The 16,942-nt window shown below is 43.4% G+C and overlaps 1 protein-coding gene across 2 annotated transcripts in view; it reads left to right on the forward strand.

Annotated features, from left to right (window-relative positions):
• cc2d1b (coiled-coil and C2 domain containing 1B) overlaps positions 1 to 16,942 on the forward strand; it is a 77,459-nt gene continuing 60,517 nt past the window's right edge. Inside the window, exons 1-5 of one of the 2 annotated variants that reach the window (XM_068037132.1) lie at positions 1 to 277; positions 1,429 to 1,453; positions 8,476 to 8,614; positions 13,380 to 13,486; positions 15,850 to 15,957. In XM_068037132.1, coding sequence (XP_067893233.1) covers positions 8,509 to 8,614; positions 13,380 to 13,486; positions 15,850 to 15,957 — 321 coding nt within the window. In that variant the 5' untranslated portion in view covers positions 1 to 277; positions 1,429 to 1,453; positions 8,476 to 8,508. The remainder of the gene's footprint in view (positions 278 to 1,428; positions 1,454 to 8,475; positions 8,615 to 13,379; positions 13,487 to 15,849; positions 15,958 to 16,942) is intronic. The other variant, XM_068037131.1, reaches the window with a different exon arrangement.

Here is a 16,942-nt window from a genome sequence, read left to right on the forward strand (position 1 = left end):
GCGGCAGCCGGAGCCCAGGAGACGAGTTGGGGGTCGGATGAAGGCAGCGGCCCTTGCCTCTGTGTGGAGACACAAGCCCTCCAGCCAGTTAGTTACTCAGCCTGACTGCTCCATTTACAACCAACAGCTGGGGGAAGTTTTTTTTAAAAAATCTGATAGTCTGTGACCGTTTTTGTCAGTTTCTGGGGCCTCGGGGCCTGTCAGATGCACCATGTTTGCTGCAAAAAACAAAAAGAAGCCGCCGACCAAAGGCCAAGGCGCAGCAACTGCTAAACAGGTGAGTGCATGGATTAAATTATGAAACAACTTGGGTTTTATTTTTCTAAGTGTTTCTAGCAGTTACCGCGGGTCTGGTTGGAAATCAGGAGGAGGGGGTAGTGTGAGGCGAAATGTTTCCGAATTTCGCACTTAATTGGTTTTGCTGTTTATCAAACACATGCTGTTATAACTTGCATGACATTTTGCAGTAATCCTAGGCAAGTTATATAATTACTCTCACACCAAAGTTTTTGAGTGCATGTTTATGTTATAGCGATTTGATATGCTTGCACCTCCTGTTTTATAAAGCAACAAAGTGGAAGGGAGAGATGCTCGTTGAAATTTTGCATTGGCGTTACTGTAAGGAGATATCTTATATCTACCATGTAGCTTGGCTGGGATGTTATTAAACATATTTCTGAGCAATGTAAAGAGTATCCATCAGTGATATCCAGCATATTTTTCTGTTGTTTACTCTTGTTCGATGGTTGTGTGACCCTGGCAAGGCTGCAGTTATTGATCATCTCCAGTTGCCCTGAGAAGATTGTTCTGGGCCGCCTTGAATAACTGCAGCCCTTGTAGTAATGGGTGCACCCATAATGGTGCTGGCTGGGGAATTTCAGGATTTTGATCTGGTGACAATGGTATATGTCAAGTAAATGATTGTGTGATTTGTACCCCAAAGTGAGGGATGTTAGTGGAGGGGAATAGAGCTTTTCCCATTTTTAGTCAGCAGCAAGTACAGCTGGGTGCAAAGTGCAGATCGTTTGACTTTGCCTCACCAACACGCCTTAATCCCAACCCCAAAAGAGCACCGCTACTGCACCAGTGTGACACTTTCATTTCCCACACCAGCTATCTTTTTACTCTTTTTAAAAATGTATCCATTGAGTGAGATTGCCAATTAGTTGTGGTGCTAGTTTACTAGAAGTAGATTGAGACTGATCAAACTCATTTCACATCGGACCCAAATAGGCTGCAGACAGAGGGGACAATTATCCTGTTTGTCTGAGCTTGATTTGATTTCAAGCCCAATGACAAAAGACCAGTTCTAAACTGATACATAACTGAGCTCCTGTATGATGTAATTTTAAAATTAAATCTCTGTAATTTTGCTAATATTTTTAATTTTACCTTTTTTACATGTTTTCATTTTGGATTGCATTCTAGTATGCTGGGTGGCACATGAGTACAGGTAATATTTCCAGACAGTTTGCTATTGTTTGCTAAATAGTGGATGCATTTGATTTAGGTGGGAGATGAGGGTGGCTGACATAACGGTTAGAGCTTTTCAAAAGTTGCAGTTGAGTGTTTCACATTACATAACAATTCAATTCAGATGTAAAATTTGCATTGCTTTGGAATTCATGGTATCTGCGGTTCTTAGAGCATTAGGATATGTTTGAGTAAGACCAATCTATTTGTTACTTGCCTAATGGCTAAATGGGTAAATTCTGTCCAGGCCCGCAAACAACTGGTGCAGTATACATTATAGAGCAGGATGACTCCAGGTTTGATCTCTAGATTGCGATGAATTAAGTTGATCCTAACAAGGATAGTGTTATGAACACTGAACTCTGGGCTGTGGAAGAGAAAATTAGCCAGGTTCCTGTGCATCATCCCTATTTAGAGAACGCTGCTGGAAAGTACATGTTGGATCACATCACAAAAGGTATCAGCTATGGGTTCTTTCACAGTCAAGTGACATATTAATCCAGGCCCATGCATGAGCAGTGGTCCCTTGGCCAAGGTTCCAGAGGGTTTCCCTGTAAATATACCCTAGCACAAGCCATCATTTCCAGTAGAAGAAAATTAGAAAGGGAAATGAAGGTCTCTTTAAGCAAAACAGGGCATGAGAACATTGCAAACAAGTTTTAAATGACAACATTATATTAACATTAGTGAGGCCACGCTTTGAGTACTGTGAACAGTTCTGGGCTCCATATTATAAAAAGGATATATAGGCATTGGAGAAGGTGCAAAAAAGATTTACTGGAATGATACCAGAACTGAGAAGATATATATCAGAAAAGATTGAACAGGCTGCAGCTTTTTTTCCTCTGGAAAAGTGAAGACTCCAAGGAGTGACTTAATAAGGGTTTTCAAGATTATGAAAGGGTTTGATAGGATAGATGTAGAGAAGATGTTCCCACTTGCAGGTGAGACCAGAGCTAGGGGCCGCCGCCACCTTCTTTGGCCTCCTTGTCTCGAGAGACAATGGGTAAGCACCTGGAGGTGGTCAGTGGTTTGTGAACCAGCGCCTGGAGTGGCTATAAAGGCCGATTCTAGAGTGACAGACTCTTCCACAGGTGCTGCAGATAAAATTGGTTGTCGGGGCTGTTACACAGTTGACTCTCCCCTTGCACTTCTGTCTTTTTTCCTGCCAACTGCTAAGTCTCTTCGACTCGCCACACTTTAGCGCCGCCTTTATGGCTGCCCGCCAGCTCTGGCGATCACTGGCAGCTGACTCCCACGACTTGTGATCAATATCACAGGACTTCATGTCATGTTTGCAGACATCTTTAAAGCGGAGACGTGGACGGCCGGTGGGTCTGATACCAATTCATATACAATGTGTCCTTGGGGATCCTGCCATCTTCCATGCGGCTCACATGGCCAAGCCATCTTGAGCGCCGCTGGCTCAGCAGGGTGTATAAGCTGGGGACGTTGGCCGCCTCGAGGACTTCTGTGTTGGAGATACGGTCCTGCCACCTGATGCCAAGGATTCTCCTGAGGCACCGAAAATGGAATGAATTGAGACGTCGCTCTTGGCTGACGTATGTTGTCCAGGCCTCACTGCCTTAGAGCAAGGTACTGAGGACACAGGTTGATGCACTCGAACTTTTGTGTTCCGTGTCAGTGTGCCATTTTCCCACACTCTCTTGGCCAGTCTGGACATAGCAGTGGAAGCCTTTCCCAGGCGCTTGCTGATTTCTGCATCGGGAGACAGGTTACTGGTGATGGTTGAGCCTAGGTAGGTGAACTCTTAAACCACTTCCAGAGCGTGGTCGCCGATATTGATGGATGGAACATTTCTGACATCCTGTCCCATGATGTTCATTTTCTTGAGGCTGATGGTTAGGCCAAATTCATTGCAGGTAGCCGCAAACCTGTCGATGAGACTCTGCAGACACACTTCAGTGTGAGATGTTAATGCAGCATCGTCAGCAAAGAGAAGTTCCCTGATGAGGACTTTCCGTACTTTGGACTTCACTCTTAGACGGGCAAGATTGAACAAAATGCCCCCTGATCTTGTGTGGAGGAAAATTCCTTCTTCTGAAGACTTGAACGCATGTGAGAGCAGCAGAGAGAAGAAGATCCCAAACAGTGTAGGTGCGAGAACACAGCCCTGTTTCACGCCACTCAGGATAGGAAAGGGGTCTGATGAGGTGCCGCTATGCTGAATTGTGCCTTTCATATTGTCATGGAATGAGGTGATGATACTTATTAGCTTTGGTGGGCATCCAATCTTTTCTAGTAGTCTGAAGAGACCACGTCTGCTGACGAGGTCAAAGGCTTTGGTGAGATTAATGAAAGCAATGTAGAGGGGCATCTGTTGTTCGCAGCATTTCTCCTGTAGCTGGCGAAGGGAGAACAGCATGTCAATGGTGGATCTCTCTGCTCGAAAGCCACACTGTGCCTCGGTAGACATGCTAAGCCAGCTTCTGGAGCCTGTTTAAAGCGAATCGAGCGAAGACGTTCCCCACGATGCTGAGCAGGGAGATTCCACGGTAGTTGTTGCAGTCACTGCGGTCACTCTTGTTCTTTTAGAGGGTGATGATATTGGCATCGCGTATGTCCTGTGGTACTGTTCCCTCTTCCCAGCACAGGCAAAGCAGTTCGTAGAGTGCTGAAATTATAGTAGGCTTGTCACTCTTGATTATTTCAGGGGTAATGCCGTCCTTCCCAGGGGCTTTTCCGTTGGCTAGAGAATCAATGGCATCACTGAGTTCTGACTTTTTTGGCTGTATGTCCAGCTCATCCATGACTGGCAGAGACTGGGCTGCATTGAGGGAGGTCTCAGTGACAACATTTTCCCTGGAGTACACGAGCCTTAAATGCAGTATAATCACTAATAAATTCAGTTGGGAATTCAGGAGAAACTTCTTTATCCAGAGAGTGGTTAGAGAAGTAGTTAAAGCAAACAGCATAACTCCATTTAAGAAGACACTAGATGAACACACGAGAGAGAAAGGAATAGAAAGTTATTTTGATTGGATTAGATGAAGAGGGATGCACGGATCGTGTGGAGCATAAGCACTGCCATGGACCTGATGGGCCAAATCACCTGTTTCTGTGTTGTGAATGCTTTGTAACATGGCACACTGATGCTCCGGGGTACTGTAAGATGTGTATCACATTCAAATCCCTTGTGCATTCTAAATCTCAGCCCAAGCCAACACAGAGAGGCCAGGTGGTTTCTCGTAGAGAGGGTACCTTGGTCTGCTTTCATGCAGTTGGTCAGACTTGACAGTGACAGAAGTATGAGAAAATGGAGAGGATGTTATAACAATAAATGTATAAGTGCAACAGTGGACTGAATTTTCTCAGAGGGTCAGGCCCTGCCACCAGGGCCGACCCTGCTCCAGCAGACAGTCTGATCCTGAGGTGGCATTTTGCTGGCAGTGGCTAATTTAAAAGGACGCCACTGGGGCTGCCACCTAATTGAGGATTGCAGCCTGACTCCCAGAGCTGCTGGCCCAATCAGAGGGTCGGCAGCTCAACAGCACCACTACTAGTGGTGACCACTGCTGAGGATGCAAAATGAAGGAGAGGGCGCCTCAATGCCAAGGCGCTCTTGGAGAGCAGGTAAGTTATGTTTGAACAGGTTGGCAGGCTGCGGAGATCTGCTGGAGTCTGGGGGTGGGTCGTGGTGCACTGGCAGTGTTAGGCGGGGGGCAGCCATTGCCACCAGGGGACCCTTCTGTGAGCCATGTGGATTGCCCATCAAGGAGGCCCCATCCCTCAGAATCCACTGGAAGGCCGCGACAGCGGGCCCTCCCGTGTAGGCAAAATACCTGAAGGGGCGGGAAGTGGCCCTTAATTGGTCCCTTAAGTGGCTCAGTTGGCTGCCCAATGGGCAACTACACCACTGAGGTTCCTGCTACTGGCAATATACCATGGTAGTGGAAAGATATCAGGCTCCCCTCCCAACATTTTCCCCTGCCATATTGCCTCCCGCCACCCAGCCCATCTGCAAAGGGCTGGGAAAATTGAGCAGCACTAAAATAGCAAGAAGTGACAATGTCATGGCTACAGATAAATAACCAATTACAACAAATAAGCTATTAAAATAGAGGTGAACAATTACAATTGTCTTTACTGGTGTGCTTATAAACTGCTGACAGAAGGGCAAGACAAATTTAAATGCTTTTTAGAATTTGCATCGAATTAATTCATGACGTAAAAATAAAACTCGTGCCCAATTAAAGCCTTTCAGTTTTCAATATAGATTTGAACTTAAGATTTATGTCTCCTACCCTCTTCCCTTGTGTACATCTGAAATCTAGAAAGACTTACCATTAAATTTAGCTAGTCACAATTAGTGTATTAAATCAGTAAAATAGAAAATCATACTTTTTCTTTATATAATTTCTATAAAGAAATGAATGTGGTTATCCAAATATGAGGAAACATTGAGACCCTATTCCTTTAAGTGTTTAGTATCTTACATTAACTGTGATAGACATGTGGCCAGTTTCTACAGTATATGAATATCAGCCACAGTCAGTGTCCCTGTAATGAACAAGGTACCAGACAATACATTGATCAGTGTCGAACCAGATATGGAGTTAACAGTATAAATAGAATGCATAACAAGGAACCATTATTCTGTTCTGATGAAAGGTCACAGACCTGAAACGTTAACTGTTTCTCTCTCCACAGATGCTGCCAGACCTGCTGAGTGTTTCCAGCATTTTCCATTTTTATTTTAGATTTCCAGCATATGCAGTATTTTGCTTTTATAACCATTATTAACTTCTTCCACTAATTGTGACATCTTCAGTTTTGTTGGAGTTAACAACTCAGTTCTCTGAATTATATTCCATAACTTGTCATCATGCAACCTTTCTGTAACCTGCTTGAGAGGATCTGATAAAATCCTGAAACATAATGATATAGGAGTGATTTTTGAGTATTCTTTTTGAGTTTCAAAATTAGATTGTAGCATGGACCTCACTGACATCACTGTTTAATATATATATATATATATATATAGCAGCTTACTAGGAATTATAGTTCACAGAATCACCGAATTGTTACAGCACAGAAGGAGGCCATTCAGCCGGCTCTCCAGACGCGATGTTTACCTAGTGCCACTCCCCAGCCTTCTCCCCTTAGCCCTGCAGATTCTTCATTTTTCAGATAATGGTCCAATTCCCTCTTAAATGCCTCAATTGAATCTGCCTCCACCTCACTCTCAGGCAGTGCATTCCAAATCCTAACCACTTGCTACATGAAAAAAAGTTCCTCATGTCACTATTGCTTCTTTTGCCTATTGCCTTAATTCTGTGCCACCTTGTTCTCGATCCCTCCACCAATGGGAACAGTTTTTCCCTATCTACCCTGTCCAGACCTCTCATGATTTTGAATACCTCTATCAGATCTCCTCTCAACCTTCTCTATGCCAAAGAAAACAGCCCCAACTTCTGCAGTCTATCCATGTAACTAAAGTTCCTCATCCCTGGAACATTCAAACATACGAATTAGGAGCAGAAGTAGGCCATTCGGCCCCTCTAGCCATTCAGTAAGATCACGGCTGATCTGTTTGTGTCTCAGATTCCATTCTGGTGAACCTTTTCTGTATTCTCTCCAATGCCTTCACATCCTTCCTGAAGTGTGGTGCTCAGAACTAGACGCAATACTCCAGTTGAGGCCGAACCAGTGTTTTAAACAAGTTTAACATAAATTCCTTGCTTTTGTACTCTCTGCCCCTATTAATGAAGCCTGGGATGTTGTATTCTCTCTTACCCACCCTCCCGACCTGACTTGCCACCTTTAATGATTTATGCACATGTGCAACTAGGTCCTTCTGCTCTGGCAAACGCTTTAGAATTGTACCCTTTATTTTATATTGTCTCTCCATATTCTTCCTACCAAAATGAATTACTTCACACTTCCCTGCATTAAATTTCATCTGCCTCTTGTCTACCCGTTCCACCAACCTGTCTGTCCTTTTGAAGTTCTGTACTATTCTCGCAGTTCACAATATTTGAAATTGTACCTTGTATACCAAGGTCTAGGTCACTAATATGTATCAGAAGCAGCAAGGGTCCTAGCACCGACCCTTAGGGAACTCCACTGCAAACCTTCTTCCAGTCTGAAAAACATCCATTAACCACTACTCTGTTTCCTGTCACTCAGTCAATTTTGTATCCATGTTGCTACTGTCCTTTTATGAGTTAGTTAATTTACCATTAACTGGATGAGGCCTGGACAGCGTATGTCAGCCAAGAGCGACGTCTCAATTCATTCCATCTTCGCTTCCTCCGGAGAATACTTGGCATCAGGTGGCAGGACCGTATCGCCAACACAGAAGTCCTCGAGGCGGCCAACATCCCCAGCATATACACATTACTGAGTCAGCAGCGCTTGAGATGGCTTGGCCATGTGAGCCGCACGGAAGATGGCAGGATCCCCAAAGACACATTGTACAGCGAGCTCGCCACTGGTATCAGACCCACCGGCCGTCCATGTCTCCGCTTTAAAGACGTCTGCAGACGCGACATGAAGTCCTGTGACATTGATCACAAGTCGTGGGAGTCAGTTGCCCGCGATCGCCAGAGCTGGCGGGCAGCCATAAAGGCGGAGCTAAAGAGTGGTGAGTCGAAGAGACTTAGCAGTTGGCAGGAAAAAAGACAGAAGCGCAAGGGGAGAGCCAACTGTGTAACAGCCCCGGCAACCAATTTTTTCTGCAGCACCTGTGGAAGAGTCTGTCACTCTAGTATTGGCCTTTATAGCCACTCCAGGCGCTGCTCCACAAACCACTGACCAACTCCAGGCGCTTACCCATTGTCTCTCGAGATAAGGAGGCCAAAGAAGAGGATGAAAATATATAATTTTATAATATTTTAGACAAAATGACAAATTGTAATGAGAAGAGCCACTAATTTACTGTTTATGTATAATTGAAAATAACTTCACTGTATATTTTAGGTTAAGAGGTAGTTGTGTGAGAGTCTTGTGATCCTAATGTTCTTGCTCTCTTGGACACAGCTTGGTCTGTTTGTAGACTTTTCATGTGAAGATATGATGATAAATACAGAAGAGGATGGTGATGATGGAGATCTGGAAGCAGAATTAGCTGAAATAACTGGAAAGAAGCATGTCACTAAACCAAAGCCCAAAGAAAAAAGTTAGTATAATATGTTTATCATCTACTTTTCTGGTTTATCCTTGGTTGTAATTAAAAACTGTATTACTTCCTGAACACTTTCATTTTTAATATAATTTCTATAAGTTAAATACTTGGTCTAAATAGTGGAATTGCTGTTAATTTTTAATGAAAAATAAAGCTAAGTCCCCCATTTAATGTATGAGCACTACACAAATATAAGTTTCTTTTATCATGGTATAGATTTTAAGAGTTGCCCTGATGAGTGGTAATATTTTCATTGGGGATAAAAACAGCAGCTGAACAAACTGAAGGTTTGGCATCTTTCTAAGACCTTAATTATTTCACATTTTAAGCCAAGAATCTTGTCATAGAGCTGAAAGTAAAATAGTGTTTCAGGAAAAATTTCTTCAAAAAAATGTTATGAAAACTCCAGTTGATTAACTTGTTAAAGGGAAGGGCATTCTGCTGAATTGTCACAATCTTAAATGTTATAGCAACTTTTCGTCAGACAGCTTGGAACAGCAGCCATTTTGTGAAAAGGCTTCTCTTCTCATAAGTATACTTCATCACAGCCAGTTTATTTCTTTTTGAAATGGATATATTTGCCAATTCAGTGAATGTTTAACTATTTACATGCAATGACCGGAAAAAGAACCAATCAGACAGATTTTCTCGAGTTGAACAAAGAAAGAGGTTAACTTTGTTGTACTTAAACCGATCTAAGTAAAATAATAAAGTACGCTCCAACTTTCACACGCACACAAACAAGTTACAGAGTGGGGAAGGATAGATTGGGCAAATTAAAGTCCAGAGAAATAATAAGGGTATACATTCTTTGGAGGTTGGTGACTCAGCTGACTTCGGACTGAATTCGGTGGTCATGCAACTTTCCTTTGGTAGTCCTGAGGCTTCCGGTTTGAAGATGTGGACACTGATTCAGTGGTTTTCCAGGAGGCAGCAGTGCGGCTGAATTCCTTCAAGAGGGTCTCTGTTCTTTCCGGAAACGTCTCTGCTCCCAATAGCTCCCCCCAGGCTTAAGTCATTAAGTACAGTGAGCATCGATCGGTGAACAGACGAACACAATCAAGCGCAGTTCGATTAAACCACTGAATACTACAGTCTGCAGCAGGAAATCTGCCTCCGTGCTAACAGTCAGCAGGCAGAGTTCGAAGCTTCCAAGGTTTGACTTGTTCGTCTCCATCAGTTTAATATTCAGGCTTCCAGCCAGTGGATTAAAAAAAAGAAATCATTTGACCTAGTTCATTTTTGTGACACTGCTTATTCGTTATCTGCTGAAATGTTACGTAAAATGAGGGTAAAAATTAAACCAGCACTGTGGGAAAACCAGAAACAATATATGGAGAGGGAGCTGTCTTCACAGTCAGCTCAATCAATTGGAACAATCGCTTCAGGCCAGCAGAAGCACAGATGATAATGAGCAGCTCCAAAAGAGCAGTTCTTGGCAAAAGGCAAGCACCATCCAACCATGTTCTGGATGGAGAGAAGGGGCAGGCCTGGCAAGTCACGTTTTTGAGAGTCAACATTCTGAGCAACCATTCTGATGAAGTCAAAGTATTGTTCATGACTGCTGGACCAAAAGCCTAGAAACTGCACTAAGATGTGCTATTTCTAATAAACTTGATACCAGGATTCCAAACTTGGGCCAAATGGCTGTCTTCTGTGCCAAAATGACTCTATGATACTGACTCTTTGGTGAAAGAGAAAGATTGCAAAGGTCAATGCCAAATGGTGGTAGATCAGGAGTGTCCAACCTTTTTGCATGAGGGGTCGCATTATTATTTTTGTCCAACGTGGGCCAGTGAGCAAACTTCGGAAAGATAAAGATATTAGAAGTTTATTTTACTATTACTCAAAACGACAAAAATGTGCAATTTTGTGAACAAACTTGAAATGAGAAGGCTAACTTATTACCTTAATCTCGTCACTATGTTGAACACTGAATTATTGAGACACCTGGCGTTGATTTTGCTTGTAGAAGTAGGCAATGTCTGCCAATACACTTGATACAGTGATGCAAAGTATTCCAGATAGAGGTCCATCTGTCAGGAATGATCTTGATCCCGCTCTGCCCCGTCCCTCGCGCCCAGCTCCAGGGTCTGGGCCTTGCAGCCTCCTCAGGCGGCTGCTTCTCGGTGGCAGTGGCAGAGTCCAAATCCCAGGTCGGGTCCATATGTAGGCAGTGCCACCGCTGGGCCTGGGGCCTGTGCTGAAAGCCGGGAAGGCTACCTTGGGAATGGAGTTTGTGCGGAATGTACTGGCAGACCTGTAGCTCAGCCCAGGCGCCTCCATCTTACTAAAAGAGCCAGAACATAAGGTATTGAAGAGCGTCTGCCATCTTTGTAAAGGAGGACATGCACAGTTCCATGTCAGTAAAGAAGCTGCAGCCGTTGCCAGTCACTGAAAGTTTGGCGGGCCTAAAGAAGCCAGTGGCGGAATTCCAGTGGAAATTTCTCATCCTTGGACACGATTCTGGCCCGTGGGCCTTATGTTGGACAACCCTGTGGTAGGTACTTGTTAGTGAATTACATTTACCTGGGTTGTATATAAGACGCTTCTACTAAAATTAATGCAGTTGACTAAAACACTGTCACTGTAGCCACACCTGTGGCTAGTCAGCAAATTCTATTGGATAAAGGTAGGCTCATTCAGAAAGTGAGGAGGCATGGGATACAGGGAAAGTTGGCTGTCTGGATACAAAATTGGCTGGCCCATAGAAGACAGAGGGTGGTAGTAGATGGTAAGTATTCAGCATGGAGCTCGGTGACCAGTGGTGTTCCACAAGGATCTGTTCTGGGACCTCTGCTCTTTGTGATTTTTATAAATGACTTGGATGAGGAAGTGGAAGGCTGGGTTAGCAAGTTTGCCGATGACACGAAGGTTGCTGGAGTTGTGGATAGTGTGGAAGGCTGTTGTAGGTTGCAACGGGACATTGACAGGATGCAGAGCTGGGCTGAGAAGTGGCAGATGGAGTTCAACCTGGAAAAGTGTGGTGATTCATTTTGGAAGGTCGAATTTGAATGCGGAATACAGGCTTAAAGACAGGATTCTTGGTAGTGTGGAGGAACAGAGGCATCTTGGGGTCCATGTCCATAGATCGCTCAAAGTTGCCACCCAAGTTGATAGGGTTGTTAAGAAGGCGTATGGTGTGTTGGCTTTCATTAACGGGGATTGAGTTTAAGAGCCGCGAGGTTATGCTGCAGCTCTATAAGGCCCTGGTTCGACCACACTTGGAATATTGTGTTCAGTTCTGGTCGCCTCATTATAGGAAGGATGTGGAAGCTTTAGAGAGAGTGCAGAGGAGATTTACCAGGATGCTGCCTGGACTGGAGGGCATGTCTTATGAAGGAAGATTGAGGGAGCTAGGGCTTTTCTCATTGGAGCGAAGAAGGATGAGAGGTGACTTGATAGAGGGGTACAAGATGATGAGAGGCATAGATAGAGTGGATAGCCAGAGACTTTTTCCCAGGGTGGAAAGGGCTATCACCAGGGGGCATAATTTTAAGGTGATTGGAGGAAGGTTTCGGGGAGATGTCAGAGGAAGGTTCTTTACACAGAGAGTGGTGGGTGCGTGGAATGCACTGCCAGCGGTGGTAGTAGAAGCAGATACATTAGGGGCATTTAAGCGACTCTTGGATAGGTACATGGATGATAGTAGAATGAAGGGTAGGTAGTTAGTTTGATCTTAGAGTAGGTTAAAGGTTCGGCACAACATTGTTGGCCGAAGGGCCTGTCCTGTGCTGTACTGTTCTATGTTCTAAAGGGATAGGAGACTATGCGTAGGTATCTCTTACTTTAATAAGGATTGTGTGTGTGCAATAGCACACACATCCCTTTTAATTTGTGCATCCATTGTTTAGTCTTCTAGAAGCAATCTCTTAGCTTCATGCACTTGACAGAATTGGCACTGGTGCCCAGTCAAGTCTGTCACCCATGAAGCAGCATTTTTGATCTTTCCTACTGTAAAGCTGGGTGTCGGGGAATAGAGTGTTGCGGGGGACAGTTGAGAGTAACTGAAACTTCCTAAAAACAGCAGTCGTACCTTTTGGGGGAGGCAGAAGGAGAAGGGGAGATGGTATAAAGGCAGAGGGAGGGTGATGTTAGACTCCTAATGCTAACCGTGATAGCAAAGTTTAGGTGATCTGTGATAATTTCTGAACCTCTGCATTAATCTGTATTTTTGAATTTGCTTTGTGGTATCCATTTACAATTACTTTTTTTTTGGAGGAGGATGGTTTGGGTATTCACCATTGGTGCACAACATTTTAGTGTGAGATAGCATTTAGGAGAGCACCAGTAAATTAATCTGCATTTGATCACTGTAAAATGCATTATAAAACACTAACTACAGCTTTTCTTTGCCATACAAGTCAAATGTCTGTAGAGATAGCACATTTTGAAGAATATAGTAGTATAAATTAGAAAACAATAAAATTGGCAGATTGTGCTACAGGCTGTTTTATGTCACAATAATAACTTTTTCCAAGAAAAAATGAATAGCACCACTGTATTCCATCGATGTGTAAAATGGCCTGCGGCATATTGCATCTGACTGGCTGTTGGTTTATATTTCCTGCAGCTGAGATTCACAACTAGGCCTTTTGTGGCATAATATCATTATGTCAAATATCTCGCAGTTCTGCAGTTTCCATCATCGAGTATTCTGCCAATGGACCAAATACGCAGCTATTTAAATAGGCCATAATAATCTAAGAAAAAAAGTTTGAGTACTATTTTCATTGATCCTTGCGCATTTTATCCACAGCACCTTTGCCAATGAACCATATAGAACAAATGGCTGAGGAATGTATGAAGGATGTAGATGAAAATGATGATGATGACGGTGATTTGGAAAATGATGAAGAACTTTTAGTAAGTTGAAGTTTTAGGGCATAACTTGGCTAGGGACAAACTGTACTGAGGACCGTGATAAATAAGAGTTCCAATAAGAACTCAAATATTTTCAATTATTGTGCTGTTTGCAGTAATTAAAGAAGTTTATATTTCATTAGAAATATAGACAGAGAAAAAATATTTAATTCCCACTTGTCCATTGTCTCTTTGTTGACGTGGAATTAGTTCTAACAGATTTAATCTCTGGACTGTTTCTTTATATTAGGTATTTTTTAAGAGGGTTTAATAGGTGGCATTCAGGGTTTTTTGGTTACTGTTATTTCTAAATATTTTTCTCTGTACATAAATACTATTTATTATGCATGAAGTTGCAGTGTTGCGTTCTTTTTACAAAGTGACTCCTGACAATGCAGCGGCCCGCTGACGTCATCAGAGCGCTCCAAGACGCGCACATGCGCAGCCTACATCTTGCCGGGACTAAGTGGCGCAGTCACTCGCTCCCTCCCCCCCCTTGGCAACTCGTGGCAGGCTGCTCCCCCCCCCCCCCCCCCACTCCCCTTGGCCGATTGTTTCCCACTCCTCACTACCCAGCTTTCCAGCCACTCGCTCCCCACTTCCCCCCACGCCCCTCTGAGCCGCTAGCACTAGGCCACGCCGCTTCCCTCTTCTCGGCCGCTCGCTCCTACGTCGGCCCAACACCCCTTGTGGCCCACCTTTCTTCCTCGGGCGGCGCGTGGAGACCGATCAAATGTGGGAATGAGTGGCCGAGAGGAGGGACTGGCACAGCCTATAACTAGCAGCTGGGGGGTGGGGAGTGGGGGGGGGGGGTGCGCATGGGAGTGGGGAGCGAACGGCCATAGAGCGGGGTGGCGCAAAGCGAGGAGTGGGGAACAATTGGGCGCATGAGTGAGGGGGGGGGGTGGCCTCACTCGAGTGAGCTGAGGGGGCGAAGCGGCCTGTGGGGAGGAGGAAAGAAGAGGAGAAAGCAAGTTGCCGAGGGGGGAAGAGCAGCCAAGGGGGGGGGTGGGACCTAGTAGCTGCTTTTGGGTGAAATCAGTCCTGGGCAGTCATATAAAATGTGGATAACGAATTGGCAGCACATTTTATAGCCTGCCTGATTTTTTTCTCCATCAATCGGGGTGCCATTTCACTATCTCCCAAAAGTATCAGACCATGGATATTCAATCATTATATCCCTTTTGTATTTAATAGTATTTACTGGAATATTAAATGGATCTGAGGATTACAGTTAGTATCCTATACTGCATACTAGTATATTACTGGGCTTCCATCCAACTTAATGTAAGATTAGTTTGCTAGAACGATCTAGCCATAAGCATTTCCTGTGATAAATTGAGCAGCGCCATCTTTAATTCTGGCAGCTGCCTGAACGTCGCAGACACTGACGTTCCAGTGGAAGAGGCTGCATTTGCACATGTGCAAGTACTATGCCACCTTGTGGTTGCATTGTCAGCCAATGCAGCTGCCTTTAATTTTCTTCCCTTTCCCTTTTTGAAAGTAGCAACATTGTGTGCTCAAATGATGCCAGTAGACTTCTCAGTTAAGTATGGAGTCACAGCCAAGTGTGATCTTGTCCTTAGCTGCTGCTTACATACATGCACTTATCCAGAATGAGTCACTGGATAGGAGTCCTAAGCAGCAATCATGGCTTTTTTTTACCCTGGCGCAGTTGAAATTACCCAAGTCTATGCAGACCTTTCAGCTTGCTGGCTCAGAATCCTGTCTGGTGGTGCTTTAACCCAGTAAGCCATGTAGGAAATCATTGTAATGTCTCTTTTGAACAGTAAATTTAAGAATTGGCCAACATGGCATTGGGTAATTAAAAAGCTTGATTATCCATGTAGAAATGACTTTAGTAAACTATTTGGAACTATGGCATTTCCCTTTTAGCATATCAAATGTGTGTTTATAATCTTCAAATAAGACTCAGAGCTTAGAGTCATGGATGATTTTTATGCAGTTTCTCAATAGTTTTTGAAGACAAAAAATGTCAATTCTGTACTGGATAGAGTTAATGCTTTATGTAACCATTCAGGATGCATCCTATTAAATTATATCCATTCATTCCTCTTGATTTTGTTTCACAAATCAAATCCTGTGTAGAGCACCTCTGCCTCCTAATTCAAATTTGTTGTTTCCCTTCCAAAGGCTTAAGGTATGAGAAGGGCCCACAATATTAATATTCCAATTGTGAATTTTTGTTTCCATTAAGCAAACTCTATTTTGTAGTAGTTAATTTGCCAATGGTATGGTAGTGGATGGCATAATGGTAAACACAGGAAAGTATGCGAAAGAAAAAGTGTGATATTTAGTTGTCTGCTTAAACCATATAAGGAAAATGTGATTATTTTATAATTAAGGCAGAGCTGAAGGAAGTGGTTGGGGAGGAGGAAGAATCTGCAAATTCATCTGTTGCCATAGAGTCTACTCCAGGATCAATTAATCAACTTACTGTTTCTCAGCCTCAGGTAAACCTTTCTTTTGTAGTTAAAAAGAAAAGCTTATTCTTGTATCTTTTCTAAAACCATGTACTTAAAAAAAAAAACTTCTTTAGTACCACACCATATCGTGCTTTAACCTTCAGAATCTCAATAGATTCTAAGTTTAATTTTAGAAAGTATGCTTGAGTGAATAGTAGTGTAATATCATTGGGAGAGCTTCAAATACTCTAGTTTCAGAAATCTTTGCAGTGCTGCAAATATATTAAAAATTATTTGGTGCTTGATTCCTGAAATTTCGAATTTAATAAGTTCCTATTTTATGCATTCCCTTGCAAAGAAATCACTTGAACTACACTTACAAAAGCTTTGCTGTGGTATAAGAATGACTCTGGTATGGTTGGTGTATGATGAGAACTCTGCAAACACATTACCTTTCAAAGGGACAACCACTGATGAACAGCATTGCAGTTGAGAATTGCTGAAAATAGAGACATGTCGAAGCTTTTCCGCAGTGTGCTATTACGCTGACAACCAATTTAAGATTGGCAATTAAGTCAGTAGGGCTCAGAGTGTGGCGCATTTGTGCGTATTGGAAGCTACATATATTAATACACAGGACCCTGTTCTTTGTAGACAGAATATGTACACACATTGCGCCTGTTTCAGCTGAACAAAATAAGTGACAGCCATTCACTGGTTCATTCCTCAGGACAATGCCTTGACCAATCAGAGTCAAGCTGTCTGGCTTAAATTTCAAACAAAGCTTGGCAGTTAACTGTCAGTCACCCTAAACTGATGCATTCTCCATGGCTATGCCTCTACCACTTGCCAACCAATCAGTGCACTCTTCACATGCAGCATAAGTTGTTGTTTTCCCCTATATTGGTTATTATATCTTGTTCTGATAAGTGCAAGACGAAAATCTTCGACAACATGTCTCTGTTTTCAGCAATTCTCAAGTTCTGTACTACCAAACGACTTTAGCATTGCAGTTCTTAATCCAGGTGAGTTG

This window comes from Heterodontus francisci, chromosome 8, assembly GCF_036365525.1.
Source record: "Heterodontus francisci isolate sHetFra1 chromosome 8, sHetFra1.hap1, whole genome shotgun sequence".
In the NCBI taxonomy this organism is placed as follows: domain Eukaryota; kingdom Metazoa; phylum Chordata; class Chondrichthyes; order Heterodontiformes; family Heterodontidae; genus Heterodontus; species Heterodontus francisci.